The 24829-nt window shown below is 41.9% G+C and overlaps 2 protein-coding genes across 2 annotated transcripts; both read right to left on the reverse strand.

The window, feature by feature from the left end:
- Nucleotides 1-5519: 5519 nt before the first annotated feature.
- On the reverse strand, nucleotides 5520-6560 carry LOC127341992 (major pollen allergen Lol p 11). Its single transcript, XM_051367935.2, has 2 exons — nucleotides 6323-6560; nucleotides 5520-6221 (listed from the first exon to the last, which is right to left on the reverse strand). Exons 1-2 carry the CDS (start codon nucleotides 6495-6497, stop codon nucleotides 5881-5883), a joined length of 516 nt encoding a protein of 171 aa, XP_051223895.1. The 5' UTR covers nucleotides 6498-6560; the 3' UTR covers nucleotides 5520-5880.
- A 3481-nt stretch (nucleotides 6561-10041) lies between these two features.
- LOC127341993 (uncharacterized) lies at nucleotides 10042-14262 on the reverse strand. Its single transcript, XM_051367936.2, has 3 exons — nucleotides 13962-14262; nucleotides 12714-12805; nucleotides 10042-10651 (listed from the first exon to the last, which is right to left on the reverse strand). The coding sequence occupies exons 1-3, from the start codon at nucleotides 14118-14120 to the stop codon at nucleotides 10249-10251; spliced, it is 654 nt and encodes a 217-aa protein (XP_051223896.1). The 5' UTR covers nucleotides 14121-14262; the 3' UTR covers nucleotides 10042-10248.
- Nucleotides 14263-24829: the final 10567 nt, after the last annotated feature.

Raw genomic sequence — 24829 nt, forward strand, 5'->3', positions numbered from 1 at the left:
AACTTAGCATTGGTCAATAGCAACAACACTTTGAGGTTTAAGTAGAAAAGAGAAATACATGTAGATGTTTCATTGTCTTTCTTGTTAGCTCATAGCTTACTATTCTGAAGTAAAGATTGTTTGTGCTTACAAGGAAGATGCATGATTGTTTCTATCATATGTATATTTGTTTGTTTCCCTCGACTCTTATGCTTGCTAATTAACCTTGCTAGCCAAAGACCTGTACTGAGAGGGAATACTTCTCGTGCATCCAAACCTTAACCCAAGCCTATGCCATTTGTGTCCACCATACCTACCTACTACATGGTATTTTATGCCATTCCAAGTAAATACTTCATGTGCTACCTTTAAATAATTCAAAACTTAGTATCTCTTATTTGTGTCAATGTTTTATAGCTCATGAGGAAGTATGTGGTGTTTTATCTTTCAATCTTGTTGGGAAACTTTCACCAATGGACTAGTGGCTTCATCCGCTTATCCAATAATTTTGCAAAAAGAGCTGGCAATGGGATTCCCAGTCCCAAATTAATTAAACTAAATAGACACTCCTCCATGGTATGTGATTGATGGACGGCACCCGAAGGATTCGGTTAGCCATGGCTTGTGTAAGCAAAGGTTGGGGGGAGTGTCATCATCATAATAAAGCTAAGATAAAAAGGCACTCCTTCATGGTATGAGATTGTTGGCAGGCACCCGAGGATTCGGTTAGCCATGGTTTATGAAAGAAAGGTTGGAAGGAGTGCCACACAAAATGAAAATAATATGGGAGCCGCTCTTAGGAGGTTGTCTGGCAAGGGGGTTAGAGTACCCGCTACCAGTTGTTGACAACAGCAAACACCCCTCAAAATGTTACTTTTATTCTCTTTATATGATTTCAAAACTGAAAAAGCTCTAGCACATGATTTAATCCCTGCTTCCCTCTGCGAAGGGCCTGTCTTTTACTTTATGTTGAGTCAGTAAACCTATTTCCCTCCATCTCAAGCAAGCATTTGAGTAGTTGTGATCAAACCATTATATTGTGATTTGCTTCATCATGTCTTTTATTCTTCCTTGTTTAGTACAAGTTTTATCTGAATGAATATAGCTTTGCACGTTATCAATGATTATGAAGAGACCATTATGATTGAGTATGCAAGTTGTGCCTTATAAACTTTGACATGAGAGCGCTGCTCAATGAGATAAGTATAATCTGTTAATTGTTCTCTGACCAAGAACGAAGTTTGCCATCACCAATTATGATTTCTTATGCACCTTTACTTGTGATTACCTTATACTTGTTTCAAGTTGAGTTATATGAGGAAGTTGTTTACTATAATGTCTTGTGCGAATGAATATGATGCTTCTTGTCCGTATTTTATTTATCGACTCTTCACTCCATAAACATGTGGTCCTGTTTATCGAGCTCAGTTTCGCTTGGGGACAAGCGAAGTCTAAGCTTGGGGGGAGTTGATACGTCCAATTTGCATCACTATTTTATATCATAATTTGCTGTTATTCATTGATATATTTCATATTGGGACACAATACTTATGTTATTTCATCTATTTTGCATGTTTCATCATTATTGGAGGATCAAGCACCGGAGCCAGGATTCTGCTGGAAAAAGCACCGTCAGAACGCAATATTTCGGAAGATCAACTGTGGGAGGAAATTATACCAAAAATCCTATTTTTCAAGATGACGAAGGAAGCCAGAAGGAGGGGCCAGGAGGACCCAGGGTGGGCCCACACCCTAGGGCGGCGCGGCCCATGCCCTGGCCGCGCCGCCATGTGGTTTGGGGGGCCCACGACCCCTTTCGCCTCCTTTTCTTCGCGAAATCCTTCGTCCCGAAAACCGAAGCCACAGAGGGTACCTCGCGAAGAGTTACAGCCGCCTCTGCGGGGCGGAGAACACCAGAGAGAAAAGAGCTCTCCGGCGGGCAGGAATCCGCCGGGGAAATTCCCTCCGGGAGGGGGAAATCGACGCCATCGTCACCGTCATCGAGCTGGACATCATCTCCATCACCATCATCATCATCTCCACCATCATACCCGCCGTCTCCACCGCTGGACGCCGTCATCGCCGTAGCAATTTGGGTTTGATCTTGATTGTTTGATAGGGGAAACTCTCCCGGTATCGATCTCTACTTGTTGTTGATGCTATTGAGTGAAACCATTGAACCAAGTTTATGTTCAGATTGTTATTCATCATCATATCACCTCTGATCATGTTCCATATGATGTCTCGTGAGTAGTTCGTTTAGTTCTTGAGGACATGGGTGAAGTCTAAATGTTAGTAGTGAACTATGGATGAGTAATATTCAATGGTGTGATATTTAAGTTGTGGTGTTATTCTTCTAGTGGTGTCATGTGAACGTCGACTACATGACACTTCACCATTTATGGGCCTAGGGGAATGCATCTTGTATTCGTTTGCTAATTGCGGGGTTGCCGGAGTGACAGAAACCTAAACCCCCGTTGGTATATCGATGCAGGAGGGATCGCAGGATCTCAGAGTTTAAGGCTGTGGTTAGATTTATTCTTAATTACTTTCTTGTAGTTGCGGATGCTTGCAAGGGGTATAATCACAAGTATGTATTAGTCCTAGGAAGGGCGGTACATTAGCATAGGTTCACCCACACAATACTTATCATAACAATGAAGATTATTTAGCCGTATGTAGCGAAAGCACTAGACTAAAATCCCGTGTGTCCTCGAGAAAGTTTGGTAATTATAAGTAAACAAATCGGCTTGTCCTTTGTGCTAAAAAGGATTGAGCCACTCGCTGCAATTGTTACTCTCGCACTTTACTTACTCGTACTTTATTCAACTGTTACATCAAAACCCCCTAAATACTTGTCTGTGAGCATTTACAGTGAATCCTTCATCGAAACTGCTTGTCAACACCTTCTGCTCCTCGTTGGGATCGACATTCTTACTTATCGAAGATACTACGATACACCCCCTATACTTGTGGGTCATCACCAACCTCCTTCGACCGAGAGCCAAAGTCCTCCGATCTTAGAGCCAATCTTTTCCGATGCAAACCAAGCAAAGAGACCGATCAACAACACCTCGCCGTGAGCAACCTAGAAAGCTGATACCACATGATAAAGGGGTAGACCCACTGGATCCTCCTCTGTTGATGCCCGATCTTTCACAGCGAGAACCTGGGGTAGTATCCTCCCAACAACGCGATGAACGCAGCCTGGAGAAGAGGGAATGAATCCAGCAAGCAACGGATCGATGAACGATACGCCTCAAACCAAGAGCTAGACAATCCTTGATGAACACAAGAACCTGCGCAGCGGATATAATAGATAACGGCATCGCCGTACCCCCGGAGGGATGATACACGTGATCACACACTATAGGGAAACCCTAATCTTTTAGACTAAACTTGTTCTGTCCTAAACCCTAGCCGTGCCTCCACCTTATATGAGAGGGAGGTGGCCGGCCAGCCTTGCTAGGCTGGGGCGCCCCACTTGATGGGCTGACCTGGTTTGTCTTGGACAGGCCCAAAGCCAAACACAACACTAATTTAACCCTAATTGGCCCACCACATGACCTGGCTACATTATTTCCTAACATAGAATGAATGACACAACCTTAGACTTAATTATTACATGGCGTAGGTCGTCCTAGCGTGTCACTCCTGAATCCTCGATGGCGTACCACCTAGGCTGGTGGAGTCCTGAAATTGGGCTCCACATAGGCCTCCGTGCCCATATCAAACGAGTTTCCTTGGGGAGAAAACAAAGAAAAGAAAGGGTGGCTGGATGGGAAATATAATGTCTATTGGTGGGAGAGTGATAAAAATTGATGCATGTCTGTCAAGTATTGTTGTTTATCAGATATCCATGAGACTGCTCCATAAATCAAATATTGAGCAGATGGATAAACCCATCAGAGCTTTCTTTTGGGTTGGGAGTGCTGATAAAAGGAAGTATCATTTTGTGAAATGGAAGTGGATCTATAAACCCAAGAAAAAGGTTGGTTTGGGTGTAAAAAACTTGCATAAGTTCAATATTAGTTTGATGTGCAAGTGGTGGTGGAAACTGGAGAATGGGTCGGGCCCTTGGCAAAATTTAATGAAACGGAAATATATGAGACATGGTGGTGTGTTCTATACAAGGAAGAGACCTGGAGATTCTCCCTGCGGAATGATATGTTGCATGTCAAACAGATATATCTGTGTGGTAGAAGGATGAAAGTGGGGAATGGTAGGAATACAAGTTTCTGGTGTGATTCTTGGTGTGATCAGGTGCCCCTGAAGGATAGATTCCCAGAAATTTGTAATATCTATATTGAACAAGAGGTGATTGTGGCTGAGGTAGCTGCTATGCATTGGAACTTCTCTTTCAGGAGATGGATGACCCCTGATCTTGCCTGTCAAATTCATGGCTTGAATCAAATTATGGTTCCAACTATCCTCACAAATGAACAAGACAGAGCTGTTTGGAAGTGGATAAAGAGTGGCAAGTTTTCTGTTAAATCAGTATACAATCATTTGTGTGGTGCAGGCTTGGATAGATCCTTTAAACATCTCTGGAAAAGCAAGATTCCCCTGAAAATTAAGATATGGCTATGGATGATCTGGCACAATGTCATTGCTACAAAAGACAATTTGCTCAAAAGGAACTGGCAAGGGAGAGCCACTTGTCAGTTGTGTGATAGTGCTGAATCCATCTCTCATCTTTTCTTTTCTTGCCAAGCTGCCAATTTTATGTGGAGTGTTGTGGGGAGATTAATTGGTGCCCAATCCAGACCTGGTTCCTTTACACAGTTTTTCTGGTCGTTCCCCCAATTCTTGCCTGCTAGCAGAAACACCCAGATTGCAGGGGTGGCTGCAATATGTTGGGCCATTTGAAAACTTAGAAACCGTGTTTGCTTTGAGCATAAGCTGATCAATAACCCTGTGGAGTTACTTAGTTACTCTACTGTTTTCATGAAATATTGGGCAGGTTTACATGGAGAGAAGGATGCTGATGATCTAAAGGCGGGTGCGGATGATTTGCTACGGCTTGCTAGCACGACTAACTTTGGTACTGCTGCCCCTCAAGATGGCTCTCGGCAATTACAGCGGCCTCTGTGGATCAAAGATGCAAGCGTGGACACTAGCAATGATGATATGGAACAAGATTGATGTCCTCCCCCCTTGCCTGGAAGATTACATCTTGTTATGTTTGGCTGTCTCGTGGTTGTCAGGTGTTAGTTGCCCCCCCCCCCCCCCTCTATTTTAGCTTTTGTCAGTGTCGGTTTTGTGCCCCTGGGCAAGTGAAAACTCCTATGCTTGTTGTCGCTAGCATTAGGCAGCGAATGTAATAGTTTGTTAGCTGTTACTTTGGCTTTAACACGCGTGGACGTGATACTCTGTTTCGTTATGCTTGGGTAATGAAATCCGACCCAGTGAGGTCGTTTGGAAAAAAAAAATCATGTTCAAAGGCTCCTAGGTGAAATATTTTTGTAGAAGTTTCACTAAATAGGATAATATGTGTCACAAATGCATAAATGTAGGCTAAAATGTGGAATTCACTCCAATTCCAGTAAACTCGCCTAAGGATATTTTATTTCGAGAAGAATGTACTACATCAGATATTTCTCTTTATGAAAACAGGATAGTACATCAGACATACATGTACGAAATATTGTGTTCTCTTATTACACATAGATAGATCCATCGAATTAGTTCACACTTAAACCAACACGTAAATAATTAGAGGGCAGGAATACTATAGCAAGAACAAAAGAGAAGCGGCACGTGAAGATTAAACGATGGTCATCTCGACGGGCGCCGGCGACATCACTCCGTCGGCTCGCAGATGTAACATCGTCTCGGCCGGCGTCAAGTAACTATAGCTGGCCTGGGTATACGAACGTACGTCGTCGTGGGTGCGGTGTTTCATGGCGTCTCTGGGGCGTCCCTGAGGTCGTATGCCTGGAGGATCCCGCCGCATTCCTTGAGCGGCTCCTTGCGGAAGAATGCGATGGGGTTGGCGTAGCGGATGCCCTGCTGCTTGATGCCGTTGTTGCTGGTGAGCGGGACGCGTGCGCGGTCGCGGAACTCCTCGATCTCGGAGCACGACTTGTCGGGGCTCTTGGCCAGCACCACCTCGCAGATCTCCTCCTGGTGGTCCTGGTCGATCTCGATCTTGTACCAGCCGTTCTTGTCCGTCGTCGCCTCCGCCTTCAGCTTGCTCTCGCCGCCGTTGAACGGCCGGCAGTCCACCGCCACCGTCGCCCCTGCAGAACCAGTGACACCCATTGTTACGCTACGCACGCGCGCGCGTGGTTCGCCATGGCTGGGCAAGCACGGCCGGTCGATCAGTGGCGTGCGTGCGTACCTTCGACGTTGTGGGAGACGTTGGTCTCGAAGCCGGCGCGGCAGGGGTCGCAGTAGACGCGGCCGGTGACGACGAAGCCGGGGCCCTTGTCGGCCGAGGCGACGCCGGCGAGGGCCAGCAGCAGCAGGGAGGCGGCCACGAGGGGCGTGGTGAGGGCGGGCATGCACCGCGTCATGGTTCTCGGACGATCGGGTGATCAAATCACAACGGGAGGGAGAGGTGTTCGGTCGGGAGGGTTGAGGCCGGGGAATGGGACTTTATGGTCGGTGCCGGTGCGCTAGGACGGGGGAGGCGGGAGGCCGAGCTCGTCTTTAGTAGCGAGAAGAGCGCAGAACCACATCGATTTCATCTTTGCCAGAAATAGTCTCATAGATGGACTCGCAGGCTCATAGCCGTTGCATTTGAGTTACAGGATCATGTATAGCGAATTCAGTTTGCGGCTGCATGAAAGATCGATGCAGAAGCCCAATTGAATGATCGATTGTTTAGAACATAGTGAGAATGAGATATTTATTAATGGGCGCATCTAGATCTCAGACGACTAAGACTTAATTACGTGACATCATCAATTTAGTTGCAACTCATATACTACAACTTATAGCTAGCACGAATCTTGAAGCAAATTCAAGAATGTGAACTTTTTTTTTTGGCAATTATAACCCACTAGGAAAATTTCAGTTGCAACCCATTTGCAACTAGAAAAATCACAATTACAACTCACACGCAACTAGAGAAATCTCAATGGCAACCTACTTGCAACTAGGAAAATCCCAGTTACAAGTCACTCTCAACTATCATATCAACACGAATCATGAGTCAAATTCAATTGCTAAGGAATTGACTTAGACACAATAAACATAAGGCGGTTGATTTTTAGCAAATCCGTTTATTAATGTGTATCACTTTGTTTCATAATATAAACCGTTTTAGCAAACTAAAATTGTTTGCTAAAAAGAACGGAGGCAGTACATATCCGGACAAAGATATGCCATTTAGTTTGACACGGAGGGAATATAGGTGAACTTAGCTTTCCGTTCCATGCGTTTTGTCAGCTCGAGTGCAAAAACTATGCAGCCATACTAACAAAAAATAAACGCCATGCGTTTCTTTCTCTAGTTAGGTTCATAACAAGCTGCCTACTAGAGACAATTTAATCCAAAGGCAATCAGTAGATGACTTGACTTGCATTTTCTGTGAGGAGCTTGAATCTTGTTTAACATTTATTATGTGAGTGTGTTGTTATCTCCAAAATGTGGTCAAATGTTAAGAGGGTTTTGGGTATTAACTTTCCCTCCGCACATAAGTTGATATCTCTGGCTTATGGAATAACAAAAAGAAAAGTAGCTTAATAACTATGGTTAATGCTGCTATCCTAAGGATTATTTGGCTTACTAGAAATGACATGGTGTTCAATCGAACACAATGGACTGGAATGCAGGTCTTATGGAGGAAAACAGCCTACACTCTTGCACAATAGAGCATTCTGCTAAAAGAAAAAGAAGAAAACTGATGGCAATGGTGAACAAGTTGGAATGCTTGGCTCGAATGCCACCTATGCTATTATGGGCGGAACCTGGTTGACTCCTGAGAATAAGGCAAGGACTACTCTGGAGATATGTGATGTGAATCGTGAGCAGGTGCTGAAGGACCTCTGTTGATTACTATTGCGGGCCTGGCAAGAACTCTAGGGACAAATGCTTTGATGCTGGTGGGAGATGGCAAAGGCTTCAGTTCTGCACAGGCCTTAGTTTCCTTTTGTTGTTCTCCTATAGAGTTTGGTTTGTAGTTAGTTTTGTCTCATTCCCCCTTGCTCACAGAGTGAAAACCTTCTGCACATGCCTTAAGTTCGTTTTGCTGTTCTCCTAGAGAGTTTGGTTTGTAGTTAGTTTTGTCTCACTTGTTTCCCCCTTGCTCAGAGAAGTGAAAACCTTTCCCCCTGTAGCCATATAAGCGATAGCTTAGCTGCTGAGAAATTTGAGTACTTGTTCCTAAAAGCTGTAATAACTTTGCCTGAAATCTTACGGGCGGGCCCGTGCTGGATGGACGTTCCTGACACACGAACTAGACGATAGCTATTTACGTCCAGCTGTCAATAAAATGGTAGGCTAACTGATATCATGTGTCATTTTTTAAATAACTGTAATTTTTAAACCGTGCAGCGAAATTACAATTCATTTTCACTACTAAAATCTGCATGACGAGAGCTTTGAAACTAGACCACGTTTTCATATATTTGGACGAATTTTTTTAACAAGCAACTTTGATACGCGACAGAGCAACTTTATTATGCAGGAAAACAATTTTGATGTGTAACAAAGCAACTTTGGTGTGCAACGAACATGTACACTTTTTGGTACACGAAGGCACAACTTTGGTGCACGACAATAATTCTGGTGTCTATCAGAATAATTTCAATGTGTGATCAAGCAACTTAAGTGCCCTGCAGAACAACTTTGTGCCCGGCGACGCAGTTTTTGAACCCTGCAAAGCAACTTTGGCGCCTGACCAAGCAATTTTTGGTGTCATGCGAGCAACTTTGGTACTCGGCCGAGCAATTCTAGTGTACTGCATAGTAACATTAGGAGTTGTTGCTGCAGCTGTTGTGAAGCCTACCATCGTTGTGAATCAAGTGTTTCGTTGCACACCAAAGTTGCTTTGTCGCATACCAAAATTGTTTTCCTGCACAACAAAGTTGCTCTATCGCGCATCAAAGTTGCTTGTTAAAAAATTGCGTCGAAACATATGAAAATGTGGTCTAGTTTCGAAGCTCTCATCGTTCGGATTCTAAAAGTGAAAACGGATTGTAATTTCATCACACAGTTTAAAAGTTACAATTTTTAAAACGATAAAGTTGATATCAGCTAGCCTACCATTTTTTTTTTTTTGCGGAAGTAGCCTACCATTTCTTTGACAGCTGGACACATCTTTCTGTTTACGTGAGTACTTTCCATTTTGGTATGACCGCTCAAAATGATGGACACATCTTTCTGTTTACATGAGTACTTTTCATTTTGGTATGATCGCTCAAAATGACGAACCGGCATGCAGCCGCTTGCTAGACGCGTCCATAACTTTGTGTCATCTGGTTTCAGAAATGCTTTTCTAAAAAAAATGTCATTGAAGCTGGAGCTACAACTAAAAGAAACACGCAGGAACGCTACACTTACATACCAGCGCAAATCTACTTTTAGCAAACTAAAATTATTTGCTAAAAAGAACAGAGGTAGTACATATCCAAACAAAGCTATGACATTTAGTTTGAAACGGAGGGAATATAGTTTTTTTTTCAAGGGCACGGAGGGAATATAGATGAACTGAGCTTTCAGCTCCATGCGTTTTGTCAGCTCGAGTGCAAAAACTGTGCAGCCATACTAACAAAAATAACCCCATTGAAGCTGGAGCTACAGCTAAAAGAACGTGCAGGAACGCTACACTTCCATACCAGAGCAAATCTAAGTATAGGCTAAAAGCATCAAACAGGAATAAGAGGCAGCACCATCACAGAATTTCAGAGGGTTCTGATGTTGCATCAGCACATCACACACACTTTGAACAAAGAGACCTGATAGTAGAAAGGTTTCACCATCATTCTCTATTTCCAAAAAGCATGTTCCGACAACGGGAGGAATACAGCAAACTGTTAAAAAACAATTTCTCTGCAGGTTTAACAACAGCATGAATAAACACTCGATTCAAGAAATTCAAGTTAAACAAGAGTGTGGGGAATCTTTGCTTTTCCATTGAAGATGTAAAACAGCATCTCTACATGACAGTGATGATGCCAAAATTTGCTGGGCATTGCAACTCCGCATAAACAGAAGGTAGCAGCAAATGAATATTTTTTTAGTTCTCTTTTCTTGGATCAAGCAAAGCATGTTCGGTCAGCATGACAGAAGCTAACTTCTCTGGGAAGGACAACACGAAAATCAAGCATTACTCTTCTGATCTTCAATTTTCTTCTGGAACGATGGGAACCATTGCTTCCAATCTGCATCTCCTTGCTGCTCGATCCACGACAAGAAACAGCTGTCCAACAGGCAGAACAAGTTCACGTACAATAGTTGGTATCGCACGGGGATGAAGCGGAAGTTTGCAATTTGCACTGCAGGCCAGATGACTCCCCCTAAAGCTAGAGCAGGAATGATATCCCTTTTCACATCTTCCTTCACCTGCTCTAAACTCCTTCCTGAAGCAAGACCCACATAGGAGAAGAACAGCCCAAGATCTAGTGGTCCAAAGAGGAGACCATCCGCTGCAACTTTTGAGGCAACAAACTTGAATGAACCAGGCAGATATCTCCGTCGGACCAAACGATCCAAATATTCATACCTGGGTGAAAAAAAAAATCAGTACAAGTCATACAACAGCTTGCTTCAACAAATCAGGAGAAATTTTTTCAAACCGCAGTGAACCTACATGATTTTACTCGTCTTAACCAATGTGAGGCGTTAGAACATCAAGCGGGGCAAAATTGCTGAATTACCATTTGTAACCAAACACACCGGTGGGAATGGCAAAAGAAGTTTGTGGGGAGTTAAGGGATGCCACACACCAACATTATTCCCAGTTAAAAACCTTGTAGCTAGATGGACATTTAGAGCTCTAACCACAAATCCAATCAGGTTAACTACTAACTGCTTCCGCAAAAAAATAGGTATTTTGCTACATGTGTCAAAGAAGCGGTAAGAATGAACACAGAAAATTGTATAGCATGGTAGAAAACGAGTCAATGTTGAAGTGATCCACTAGAATATAGAAGGATGCACAGCTGCAAAGTGCACTCCACGCTACTTTTGTTTGCCACAATACACAATGTGAAAACCAAGTCATGCTTAGATGCACATATGATTATATGAATAGTCAGTGGGGCGATATTCAGTAAGAGAAGCCACCAGGTATTATTGTAAGTACATGCCTACAATTGATAACATTCTATTTATCTTTATTCTGCTGAAAAGATGACTCTTTGGCTGAGACAAATAACAATTACAGCAGTAATCAATTAACATGAAGATGTTCAATTTAGATGATATTTTTTCGAGAAAACGCAAAGGACCTTTGCGCTTCATATCATTGAAAAGATAAGAGTTTTGGTTACAAGTCTCCTAAGAGACAGAGGTACATGAAAAGGAAAAAGATCCTAGTGCACATCCCAGCAGGTTGGCAGCATGGCCCATAGGCCTAGCGCCCCGGCCCTAGCCCAAATGGTAGCTTCCTCTTTGATCTTGGCTAGCAAATCCTGCGTGGACGGTCGAGCTCTGTTGAAGACGCAGTCGTTTCTGTGTTTCCAGAGCATCCAGGGTATTAGAAATGTTGCTGTTGCCAAACCCTTGGGGCAGTGCCGGTTTCGCCTCTGCAATCCAATCGGTCAGGGAAGCGGCGCCGCTGCCCAGCATCCTGCAGGTCATCCTCAACCATGGCAGGAGACCTATCTGCAGGGGCGTACGCAGAAGGGTGGGCGCCTAAATTTTTAGAAAACGTTTTATATTTAGTCATTTGAGCAAATTTTTATCACACATGAGCTGTAAAAAATAGAAATTAGAGGTGTGTGCCCACCCTAGGGTATTTTTTTGCGTCCGCCACTGCCTATCTGGATACTACTTTTCACGCTCAAGACCACCAGATGGCAAGGAGACATTTGTCTGGTGCACTTCAGAAACTTGGGAATTCACGTCCTTGCAGGAGATTGGGCGGGGCACGCCAGCAGTAAAAATACATCAAAAGATGGCGTACAAAGTTATCCAGGGACCAAGTATCCAAAATTTCAAGGAGTTAATGAACTAAAGATTTGTTTGGTTCCGAGCCAAAGCTGGCCTTGGCAAAATTGGCACACCTGTGACTCTTTGCCTATGATTTCATTGGACACCAAAAAGTTGGCAGGGGACAGTGCATTTTTTGCCAATTCACGGGCTAACTGAGGATGGCCAATTTGTTCGCCAAAATGTTGGTCACACCAAGATTGACAAGGCTTGCTGAGGCTAACGGACCCTAAAGTTCACTAGGAGCAAAGCATATTTTTATGTAGATGTGTTCATTACCTATCATCACCTATTACTATTAATCATCACCTAGACCAATAGCCTCAAAGGATAAAGTAAGCGCATAATTGAGATTAAATATGCCTTCCAATTTGCCCTTTATTATACTCATTATTGCCATTTATATGATTGTGCATCTGTGGCCCTATTTAGGTCCTTTATCTGCAGTCTGCACCGCCATGTGGTGACTGTCTGTGTGAGTCTGGGAGGATGGAGCATGCTATCACATTTTCCGTTGTTAATGATGCCAAAACTCTTACCTATGATCAGAAAGAAGGAAACCATAACAAAGTTGAATATGAAATAATCTGCTCATGTGTGAATGCGTGATATGTAACTGTGAGAGAACTAACCAGTAATGTCCAACTGGTCCAACAAAAGCAAAGCCAAATGAACTTGTGATGCCAACCCTCTTCCAATCAATTTTGAACTCTTTATCTTTATCCTGAAAAGGTAACAAGCTCTGTTGAGTGGATAACAAAGAAATTGCAGAAAGGGGAACATTTTCAGTAGACATGGTAAAATAATTAAACTACCTATGGACCATTCATAAGGCGACCAAAAGTTCAGAAATTTTGATCTGAGTTCCTTATATTTTCGAATTAAAATATTGGATTACTGATTACTTGATTAGAAACAAATAATATCAAACAGTAATTTATTGGTTAACCACAAAGAATCCAATTCTTAGAAGAAATTAAAGGCAAATAGCTCTCCAAGCTGGTCGATCTAAAATCTGAAGTAACAAATACATCAAAGCTAAAAGTGCTGACAATTGGCTACCCTTTGACATTTAAAGCAATAAAAACTGAAAGTAGGTTTTCAAGAATGCATCAGAATTGCAGGATTTTCTCCTTTATTAGATCAAACAAACTGCAGAGAAAACAACCCATGCCAAGGTCAAGAACAATCAAAAGGTCAACAGGTAATTCACATGCTCACAAAATTATTGATAAAGCGGCCTTCCATAAAGTAAGCATCCACTTCAAAGGAAAATCACTGAAATCTTATTCCATTATTACACTCCTAATAAGAGTAAAGTTTCAAGGGAAAGTAGGATGTCATTAAGGGGTGAAGGACCATAGGTACCCAAGTAATCCAGTGATGTCATTAACCAATCAAATCTCATAGCCCAGCTTTAGCAACAAATCTCCTATGTATCAGTATTACCCAAAAAGGACTGCCAAAATCTCATCTCAACACCAAGAAGATGAGGGCTAGATTTGGCAAAGTAGGATTTAGACGTTCCAAACAACAAAATATGACATCGACAGTCAAATCTCACCTCAAGCATCAAATTCTTATGTGATAAAACACCCACTGGCTCACATAAATTCTACACCAGGCACTCCGATATCGCCCTTGTTGACCAATCAAATACCGACCTTGTTTAGACAGATTAAGCATCCCTAACGCCTTAAAACTACCCCATTTGCTAGACAGCCTAGGTTAATATATCCCAGGGAAGCCCTAACTCCCCAGCAACACTGCAACAAGATTAACCGGTAAATCTTTGCGCGACGGTATCCAACGACCGTAGAATCCAGGGACCCCTAGCTCGAAACGGAAGAAATATTAGGGGCGCGCGGTTGACTGGTTACCTCGGGATTCTTGGCGTGGTGGTGGGAGCTGACGGTGTTGTGGGTGACGGCCTGTGCGCCGATGTCGCCAAGGGCCCAGAGGATGCCGGAGCTCACCACCTGCGTCCGCACCGGGTAGGAAGACAGGGACTGCTGGTACCATCGCCATAGCCGCCGCATCGTCCGAGGGGAGCGAGCCCAACGAATTGACGGGGGAGAAGAGGAGAGGAAAGAAGTGTGAGTCGCCCTCTCTCTGTCTCTTCTTTATTTCCTTCGATTTGCTCTCCGCAATTTTTCTTTCTCAATTTTTTCAGCTAGGGTTAGGTGTGCAGAAGAAATGGTGGGTCGCCCCAAAGCCATCTCGGTCTTTGTCTCTTTGACAATCTCAGGAGTAAGATATTAGAAAATTTCAGAAATGTCCAACACAGAAAATGTTATATACTACCTCCATCCTAGAACTTAAGGCTTAGTACTTTATTTGAAAATCAAACCAAGTGATTAAATATTTGGAAGAATGTATCAACAAATATGATATTTTATAGATACCATATGAAGATATATTTTATTATCTATCTGATAATATTGAATTTGTATTTTGCATTTAATATTTTTTGGTAAAAACTTAGTCAAACTTGATATAGTTTGACTTTCTAAAAACGATATAAGGCTTAATCTTTAGGATGGAGGGAGAAGTATCATTCTCTCTTGGACTGGTCTACCTAGCGGTGTCACATCCAAGTAGCATGTGTAGCGTATGATTGAATCTAGAAAGGAAAGATGACGCTCGCATATCTTTTTCGAATTGAGCATGCCCGGTAGCATGCAAGTGCGAGACGTGACAACCTGCGATGGGACGGTCTTGTTAATGACCTGCTCGCGGCAACACACACCAACGACCTATTATCTGACTCTAGCCACATTACTTTCTTCCTCCTCAAGTAAAAAAATCAAATCTCACGCAAAAAGCATCAAGAAAATGAAAACAACATAGAAAACAAAACTGCATGGTTGATTTGCTCTTGCAATTAGAGAAATAGAAAAGTGAGGAGGACCAGAACAAGAGGTATGATGAGGAAATCCTCTCCCCTCCCCCCTCTCTTTATCTCCCTTCTTCATTTGTTTGGTGATGCCATGAATCAACGCACTTGTTAGCTAAAGAAGGCTACCATAATAAAAGTTTTAACGTGTGGTTTGGTGTTGTACCATACTGTATTAGCAACTCATGTATCTGAATTTTTATTGTAGGTTGCAGTAAGAGATATTGATTAGATTTTTGCTAGGATGTATCTAATGATATCATATCGTAGACTAGAGTATCGAATAATAAATATGAAATCATAAAAATACAAAAATACTACTCCCTCCGATCCGAAAAAAGAGTCGGACGGATAGTACAATGGCGTTCTACATTTCAACCCTTTGAGAATCGGAAAAAAGGGTGGTATATGTGTGCATCGGATTGTCCAGGCAAGGAGGCAAGGGCTAGCGAGCTCGTCAAGGATGAGATCTAAGCCTCCATCGAGGATGGGATCAGAGCCTCCATCTCGTGCACCACTTTGCATGGGATCCCTACACACGATGTACTGGCCAGCCATGCGAGGAAGGCGGGGAGTGATACGTCTCCAACGTATCTATAATTTCTTATGTTCCATGCTTGTTTTATGACAATACCTACATGTTTTGTTCACACTTTATATCGTTTTGATGCATTTTCCGGAACTAACCTATTAACAAGATGCCGAAGTGTCAGTTCTTGTTTTCTGCTGTTTTTGGTTTCAGAAATCCTACAAAGGAAATATTCTCGGAATCGGACGAAATCAACGCCCAATATCTTATTTTTCCCGGAAGCTTCCAGAGCACCGAAGAGCGGCCAGAGGGGAGCCAGGGGGCCCCACCCCACAAGGCGGCGCGGCCAAGGGGGGGCGCGCCCCCTACTGTGTGGGTCCCCCAGGACCCTTCCGACTCCGCCTCTTCGCCTATTTAAGCCCTGGTGACCTAAAACTTCGATACGAATAAGCCACGATACGAGAAAAGTTCCAGAGCCGCCGCCATCGCGAAGCCAAGATTCGGGTGACAGAAGTCTCTGTTCCGGCACGCCGCCGGGATGGGGAATTGCCCCCGGAAGGCATCTCCATCGACACCACCGCCATCTTCATCACCGCTGCTGTCTCCTATGATGAGGAGGGAGTAGTTCTCCCTCGAGGCTAAGGGCTGTACCGGTAGCTATGTGGTTAATCTCTCTCCCATGTACTTCAATACAATGATCTCATGAGCTGCCTTACATGATTGAGATCCATATGATGAGCTTTGTATCACTATCAATCTATGTGCTACTCTAGTGATGTTATTAAAGTACTATATTCCTCCTCCATGATGTAATGTTGACAGTGTGTGCATCATGTAGTACTTGGCATAGGTTATGATTGTAATCTCTTGTAGATTATGGAGTTAACTATTACTATGATAGTATTGATGCGATCTATTCCCCCTTTCATAGCCGATGGTGACAGTGTGCATGCTATGTTAGTACTCGGTATAATTGCAATGGTCTATTATGCACTCTAAGGTTACTTAAATATGAACACCGGATGTTGTGGATCTTGTTAACTCCGGCTTGAGGGAGCTCTTGTAGCCCTACACAATGAATGGTGTTTGTCATCCAACAAGAGAGTGTAGAAAAAGTAGCATTTATCTATTCAGTTATGTGATCAATGTTGAGAGTGTCCACTAGTGAAAGTATGATCCCTAGGCCTTGTTTCTAAGCATTGAAATACCGTTTCCAACAAGTTCTGTTACATGTTTACTCGCTGCCATATTTATTTCAGATTGTTATTACCACTCATATACATTCATATCACTTGCATTTCACTATCTCTTCGCCGAACTAGTGCACCTATACATCTGACAAGTGTACTAGGTGTGTTGGGGACACAAGAGACTTCTTGTATCGTAATTGCAGGGTTGCTTGAGAGGGATATCTTTGACCTCTACCTCCCTGAGTTTGATAAACCTTGGGTGATTCACTTAAGGGAAACTTGAAGGAGATATGCCCAAGAGGCAATAATAAAGTGGTTATTATATATCTTTATGTTTATGATAAATGTTTATATATCATGCTATAATTGTATTAACCGAAACATTAGTACATGTGTGATATGTAGACAACAAAGAGTCCCTAGTATTCCTCTTAACTAGCTTGTTGATTAATGGATGATTAGTTTCATAATCATGAACATTGGATGTTATTAATAACAAGGTTATATCATTATATGAATGATGTAATGGACACACCCAATTAAGCATAGCATAAGATCACGTCATTGAGTTATTTGCTATAAGCTTTCGATACATAGTTACCTAGTCCTTATGACCATGAGATCATGTAAATCACTTATACCGGAAAGGTACTTTGATTACACCAAACGCCACTGCGTAAATGGGTGGTTATAAAGGTGGGATTAAGTATCCGGAAAGTATGAGTTGAGGCATATGGATCAACAGTGGGATTTGTCCATCCCGATGACGGATAGATATACTCTGGGCCCTCTCGGTGGAATGTTGTCTAATGTCTTGCAAGCATATGAATAAGTTCATAAGAGACCACATATCACGATACGAGTAAAGAGTACTTGTCAGGAGACGAGGTTGAACAAGGTATAGAGTGATACCGATGATCAAACCTCGGACAAGTAAAATATCGCGTGACAAAGGGAATTGGTATCGTATGTGAATGGTTCATTCGATCACTGAAGTCATCATTGAATATGTGGGAGCCATTATGGATCTCCAGATCCCGCTATTGGTTATTGGTCGGAGTGAGTACTCAACCATGTCCGCATAGTTCGCGAACCGTAGGGTGACACACTTAAGGTTTGATGTTGAAATGGTAGAACTTGAATATGGAATGGAGTTCGAATATTTGTTCGGAGTCCCAGATGAGATCCCGGACATCACGAGGAGTTCCGGAATGGTCCGGAGAATAAGATTCATATATAGGAAGTCATATTCCAAGTTTGGAAATGATCCGGTGCATTTATGGCAGGTTCTAGAAGGTTCTAGAAAAGTCCGGAAGAAATCACCATGGAAAGTAGAGTCCCGGAGGGACTCCACCTTGCATGGCCAGCCAACCCTAAAGGGGAGGAGTCCAAGGTGGACTCCCCAAGGGTGGCCGGCCAACCCCCCTCATGGAAGGGGGGAATCCCACCCCAACTGGGTAGGTTTCCCTACACATGGAAGGTTTTTGGTTCGGGTCTTATTCGAAGACTTGTAGTCCAACACTTGGGGCTTCCACCTATATAATGAGGGGCATAGGAGAGGGGGCTGACCACCACAACCACCCCACCTTGGCCGCACCCAAGGAGGCCGGCTGATACGTCTCCGACGTATCGATAATTTCTTATGTTCCATGCCACATTATTGATGATATCTACATGTTTTATGCACACTTTATGTCATATTCGTGCATTTTCTGGAACTAACCTATTAACAAGATGCCGAAGTGCCGATTCTTGTTTTCTGCTGTTTTTGGTTTCAGAAATCCTAGTAAAGAAATATTCTCGGAATTGGACGAAATCAACGCCCAGGGTCCTATTTTGCCACGAAGCTTCCAGAAGACCGAAGAGTCAACGAAGTGGGGCCACGAGGTGGCCAAACCATAGGGCGGCGCGGCCCAAGCCCTGGCCGCGCCGACCTATGGTGTGGGCCCCTCGTGACGCCCCTCGACCTGCCCTTCCGCCTACAAATAGCCTCCGTCGCGAAACCCCTAGTACCGAGAGCCACGATACGGAAAACCTTCCAGAGACGCCGCCGCCGCCAATCCCATCTTGGGGGATTCAGGAGATCGCCTCCGGCACCCTGCCGGAGAGGGGAATCATCTCCCGGAGGACTCTACGCCGCCATGGTCGCCTCCGGAGTGATGTGTGAGTAGTCTACCCCTGGACTATGGGTCCATAGCAGTAGCTAGATGGTTGTCTTCTCCTCATTGTGCTTAATTGTCGGGTCTTGTGAGCTGCCGAACATGATCAAGATCATCTATCTGTAATTCTATATGTTGTGTTTGTTGGGATCCGATGAATAGAGAATACCATGTTATGTTGATTATCAATTTATATCTATGTGTTGTTTATGATCTTGCATGCTCTCCGTTACTAGTAGATGCTCTGGCCAAGTAGATGCTTGTAACTCCAAGAGGGAGTATTTATGCTCGATAGTGGGTTCATGTCTCCGTGAATCTGGGGAAGTGACAGAAATCTCTAAGATTATGGATGTGTTGTTGCCACTAGGGATAAAACATTGGTGCTATGTTTGAGGATGTAGTTACTGATTACATTACGCGCAATACTTAATGCAATTGTTTGTTGTTAGCAACTTAATACTGGAGGGGGTTCGGATGATAACCTGAAGGTGGACTTTTTAGGCATAGATGCATGCTGGATAGCGGTCTATGTACTTTGTCGTAATGCCCAATTAAATCTCACAATACTCATCATAATATGTATGTGCATGGTCATGCCCTCTTTATTTGTCAATTGCCCAACTGTAATTTGTTCACCCAACATGTTGTTTATCTTATGGGAGAGACACCTCTAGTGAACTGTGGACCCCGGTCCAATTCTCTATACTGAAATACAATCTACTGCAATACTGTTCTACTGTTTTCTGCAAACAATCATCTTCCACACTATACATCTAATCCTTTGTTACAGCAAGCCGGTGAGATTGACAACCTCGCTGTTTCGTTGGGGCAAAGTACTTGGTTTGTGTTGTGCAGGTTCCACGTTGGCGCCGGAATCCCTGGTGTTGCGCCGCACTACATCTCGCCGCCAGCAACCTTTAACGTGCTTCTTGACTCCTACTGGTTCGATAAACCTTGGTTTCTAACTGAGGGAAACTTACTGCTGTACGCATCACACCTTCCACTTGGGGTTCCCAACGGTCGCGTGCTGTACGCGTGTCAAGCTAAATATCTGGCGCCGTTGCCGGGGAGATCAAGACACGCTGCAAGGGGAGTCTCCACATCCCAATCTCTTTACTTTGTTTTTGTCTTGCTTAGTTTTATTTACTACTTTGTTTGCTGCACTAAATCAAAATACAAAAAAATTAGTTGCTAGTTTTACTTTATTTGCTATCTTGTTTGCTATATCAAAAACACAAAAAAATTAGTTACTTGCATTTACTTTATCTAGTTTGCTTTATTTACTGTTGCTAAAATGGGTACTCCTGAAAATACTAAGTTGTGTGACTTCACAACCACAAATAATAATGATTTCTTATGCACACCTATTGCTCCACCTGCTACTACAGCAGAATTCTTTGAAATTAAACCTGCTTTACTAAATCTTGTTATGCGAGAGCAATTTTCTGGTGTTAGTTCTGATGATGTTGCTGCCCATCTTAATAATTTTGTTGAATTGTGTGAAATGCAAAAGTATAAAGATGTAGATGGTGACATTATAAAATTAAAATTGTTCCCTTTCTCATTAAGAGGAAGAGCTAAAGATTGGTTGCTATCTCTGCCTAAGAATAGTATTGATTCATGGACTAAATGCAAGGATGCTTTTATTGGTAGATATTATCCCCCTGCTAAAATTATATCTTTGAGGAGTAGCATAATGAATTTTAAACAATTAGATACTGAGCATGTTGCACAAGCATGGGAAAGAATGAAATCTTTGGTTAAAAATTGCCCAACCCATGGACTGACTACTTGGATGATCATCCAAACCTTTTATGCAGGACTGAATTTTTCTTCGCGGAACCTATTGGATTCAGCTGCTGGAGGTACCTTTATGTCCATCACTCTTTGTGAAGCAACAAAGCTTCTTGATAATATGATGATCAACTACTCTGAATGGCACACGGAAAGAGCTCCACAAGGTAAGAAGGTAAATTCTGTCAAAGAAACCTCTTCCTTGAGTGATAAGATTGATGCTATTATGTCTATGCTTGTGAATGATAGGACAAATGTTGATCCTAACAATATTCCGTTAGCTTCATTGGTTGCACAAGAAGAACATGTTGATGTAAACTTCATTAAAAATAATAATTTCAACAACAATGCTTACCGGAACAATTCTAGTAACAACTATAGGCCATATCCTTATAATAATGGCAATGGCTATGGTAATTCTTATGGGAATTCTTACAACAATAATAGGAATTCACCCCCTGGACTTGAAGCCATGCTTAAAGAATTTATTAGTACACAAACTGCTTTTAACAAATCTGTTGAAGAAAAGCTTGGGAAAATTGATATACTTGCTTCTAAAGTCGATAGTCTTGCTGCTGATGTTGATCTTTTGAAATCGAAAGTTATGCCTCATGAAAATCATAATCATAAAATTGTTACTACAGCAAATTCCATCCAAGTTAGAATTAATGAGAATATAAGATTGATGGCCGAATTGCGTGCTAGGTGGGAAAGAGAAGAAAATGAAAAAGAAGAGAATATAGCTAAAGTTTGGACTATTACCACCACTAGTAATGCTAATGCTACACAAGTTGCTGCACCTCCTACTAATAATAATAAAATAATTGGTGTTAGCAATGTTTCCACTTCTAATGCAAAGCGTGAGAAACTGCCTCGAAATCGCTTAAAGCTAAAACCGTCGTGATAAAACTGCTGAAATTTTTTCCAACATTAGGGATGATGATCCCATTGCTTTAGATTATAATGGTTTAAATTTTGATGATTGCCACATCTCTGAAGTTATACAGTTCTTACAAAAACTTGCTAAAAGTCCTAATGCTAGTGCTATAAATTTGGCTTTCACGCAACATATTACAAATGCTCTCATAAAAGCTAGAGAAGAGAAACTAGAACGCGAAGCTTCTATTCCTAGAAAGCTAGAGGATGGTTGGGAGCCCATCATTAAGATGAAGGTCAATGATTTTGATTGTAATGCTTTATGTGATCTTGGTGCAAGTATTTCTGTTATGCCTAAGAAAATTTATAATATGCTTGACTTGCCATCGCTGAAAAATTGTTATTTGGATGTTAATCTTGCTGATCATTCTACAAAGAAACCTTTGGGGAAAGTTGATAATGTTCGCATTACCGTTAACAATAACCTTGTCCCCATTGATTTTGTTGTCCTGGATATTGAATGCAATGCATCTTGTCCCATTATATTGGGAAGACCTTTTCTTCGAACTGTTGGTGCTATCATTGATATGAAGGAAGGTAATATAAAATATCAATTTCCTCTCAATAAAGGTATGGAACACTCCCCTAGAAAGAGAATGAAGTTACCTTTTGATTCTATTATTAGAACAAATTATGATGTTGACACTTCGTCTCTTGATAATACTTGATACACACTTTCTGCGCCTAGCTGAAAGGCGTTAAAGAAAAGCGCTTATGGGAGACAACCCATGTTTTTTTACTACAGTACCTTGTTTTTATTTTGTGTCTTGAAAGTTGTTTACTACTGTAGCAACCTCTCCTTATCTTAGTTTAGTGTTTTGTTGTGCCAAGTAAAGTCGTTGATAGAAAAGTTCATACTAGATTTGGATTACTGCGCAGAAACAAATTTCTTTGCTGTCACGAATCTGGGCAAAATTCTCTGTAGGTAACTCAAAAAATTATGCCAATTTACGTGAGTGATCCACAGATATGTACGCAACTTTCATTCAATTTGAGCATTTTCATTTGAGCAAGTCTGGTGCCTCAATAAAATTCGTCAATACGAACTGTTCTATTTTGACAGATTCTGCCTTTTATTTCGCATTGCCTGTTTTGTTATGTTCGATGGATATTTCGATTCCATTGACTTTCTGTAGCTTTGTGCAATGTCCAGAAGTGTTAAGAATGATTATGTCACCTCTGAACATGTATATTTTGATTGTGCACTAACCCTCTAATGAGTTGTTCTAAGTTTGGTGTGGAGGAAGTTTTCAAGGATCAAGAGAGGGAGATGATACAACATGATCAAGGAGAGTGAAAGCTCTAAGCTTGGGGATGCCCCGGTGGTTCACCCCTGCATATATCAAGAAGACTCAAGCGTCTAAGCTTAGGGATGCCCAAGGCATCCCCTTCTTCATCGACAACATTATCAGGTTCCTCCCCTGAAACTATATTTTTATTCCATCACAGCTTATGTGCTTTGCTTGGAGCGTCGGTTTGTTTTTGTTTTTTTTTTGTTTGAATAAAATGGATCCTAGCATTCTTTATGTGGGAGAGAGACATGCTCCGCTGTAGCATATGGACAAGTATGTCCTTAGGCTCTACTCATAATATTCATGGCGAAGTTTCTTCTTCGTTAAATTGTTATATGGTTGGAATTGGAAAATGATACATGTAGTAATTTGCTAAAATGTCTTGGATAATGTGATACTTGGCAATTGTTGTGCTCATGTTTAAGCTCTTGCATCATATACTTTGCACCCATTAATGAAGAAATACATAGAGCATGCTAAAATTTGGTTTGCATAATTGGTCCCTCTAAGGTCTAGATAATTTCTAGTATTGAGTTTGAACAACAAGGAAGACGGTGTAGAGTCTTATAATGTTTTCAATATGTCTTTTATGTGAGTTTTGCTGCACCGCTTCATCCTTGTGTTTGTTTCGAATAACCTTGCTAGCCTAAACCTTGTATCGAGAGGGAATACTTCTCATGCATCCAAAATACTTGAGCCAACCACTATGCCATTTGTGTCCACCATACCTACCTACTACATGGTATTTCTCCGCCATTCCAAAGTAAATTGCTTGAGTGCTACCTTTAAATTTATATCCTCTACCTTTACAATATATAGCTCATGGGACAAATAGCTTAAAAACTATTGTGGTATTGAATATGTACTTATGCACTTTATCTCTTATTAAGTTGCTCGTTGTGCGATAACCATGTTCCTGGGGACGCCATCAACTACTCTTTGTTGAATATCATGTGAGTTGCTATGCATGTTCGTCTTGTCTGAAGTAAGGGAGATCTACCACCTTATGGTTAGAGCGTGCATATTGTTAGAGAAGAACATTGGGCCGCTAACTAAAGCCATGATTCATGGTGGAAGTTTCAGTTTTGGACATATATCCTCAATCTCAAATGAGAAAATTAATTGTTGCTACATGCTTATGCATATAAGAGGAGTCCATTATATGTTGTCTATGTTGTCCCGGTATGGATGTCTAAGTTGAGAATAATCAATAGCGAGAAATCCAATGCGAGCTTTCTCCTTAGACCTTTGTACAGGCGGCATAGAGGTACCCCTTTGTGACACTTGGTTAAAACATGTGCATTGCGATAATCCCGGTAGTCCAAGCTAATTAGGACAAGGTGCGGGCACTATTAGTATACTATGCATGAGGCTTGCAACTTGTAAGATATAATTTACATGATACATATGCTTTATTACTACCGTTGACAAAATTGTTTCTTGTTTTCAAAATCAAAGCTCTAGAACAAATATAGCAATCGATGCTTTCCTCTTTGAAGGACCATTCTTTTACTTTTATTGTTGAGTCAGTTCACCTATTTCTCTCCATCTCAAGAAACAAACACTTGTGTGAACTGTGCATTGATTCCTACATACTTGCATATTGCACTTATTATATTTACTCTATGTTGACAATATCCATGAGATATACATGTTATAAGTTGAAAGCAACCGCTGAAACTTAATCTTCCTTTGTGTTGCTTCAATGCCTTTACTTTGAATTATTGCTTTATGAGTTAACTCTTATGCAAGACTTATTGATGCTTGTCTTGAAGTACTATTCATGAAAAGTCTTTGCTATATGATTCACTTGTTTACTCATGTCATATACATTGTTTTGATCGCTGCATTCACTACATATGCTTTACAAATAGTATGATCAAGGTTATGATGGCATGTCACTCCAGAAATTATCTTTGTTTATCGTTTACCTGCTCGGGACGACGAAAACT

This window comes from Lolium perenne, chromosome 3, assembly GCF_019359855.2.
Source record: "Lolium perenne isolate Kyuss_39 chromosome 3, Kyuss_2.0, whole genome shotgun sequence".
Classification (NCBI taxonomy): domain Eukaryota; kingdom Viridiplantae; phylum Streptophyta; class Magnoliopsida; order Poales; family Poaceae; genus Lolium; species Lolium perenne.

Excerpts from the sequence above, each read along its gene's own strand:
- LOC127341993 (XM_051367936.2), bottom strand. The coding sequence starts at position 14,120 with ATGCGGCGGCTATGGCGATGGTACCAGCAGTCCCTGTCTTCCTACCCG. Across the intron at positions 12,806-13,961 it reads ACCACGCCAAGAATCCCGAG|GATAAAGATAAAGAGTTCAA; the intron begins GTAACCAGTCAA and ends TTACCTTTTCAG. Across the intron at positions 10,652-12,713 it reads GGACCAGTTGGACATTACTG|GTATGAATATTTGGATCGTT; the intron begins GTTAGTTCTCTC and ends TTTTTCACCCAG.
- LOC127341992 (XM_051367935.2), bottom strand. The coding sequence starts at position 6,497 with ATGACGCGGTGCATGCCCGCCCTCACCACGCCCCTCGTGGCCGCCTCC. Across the intron at positions 6,222-6,322 it reads CGTCTCCCACAACGTCGAAG|GGGCGACGGTGGCGGTGGAC; the intron begins GTACGCACGCAC and ends CTGGTTCTGCAG.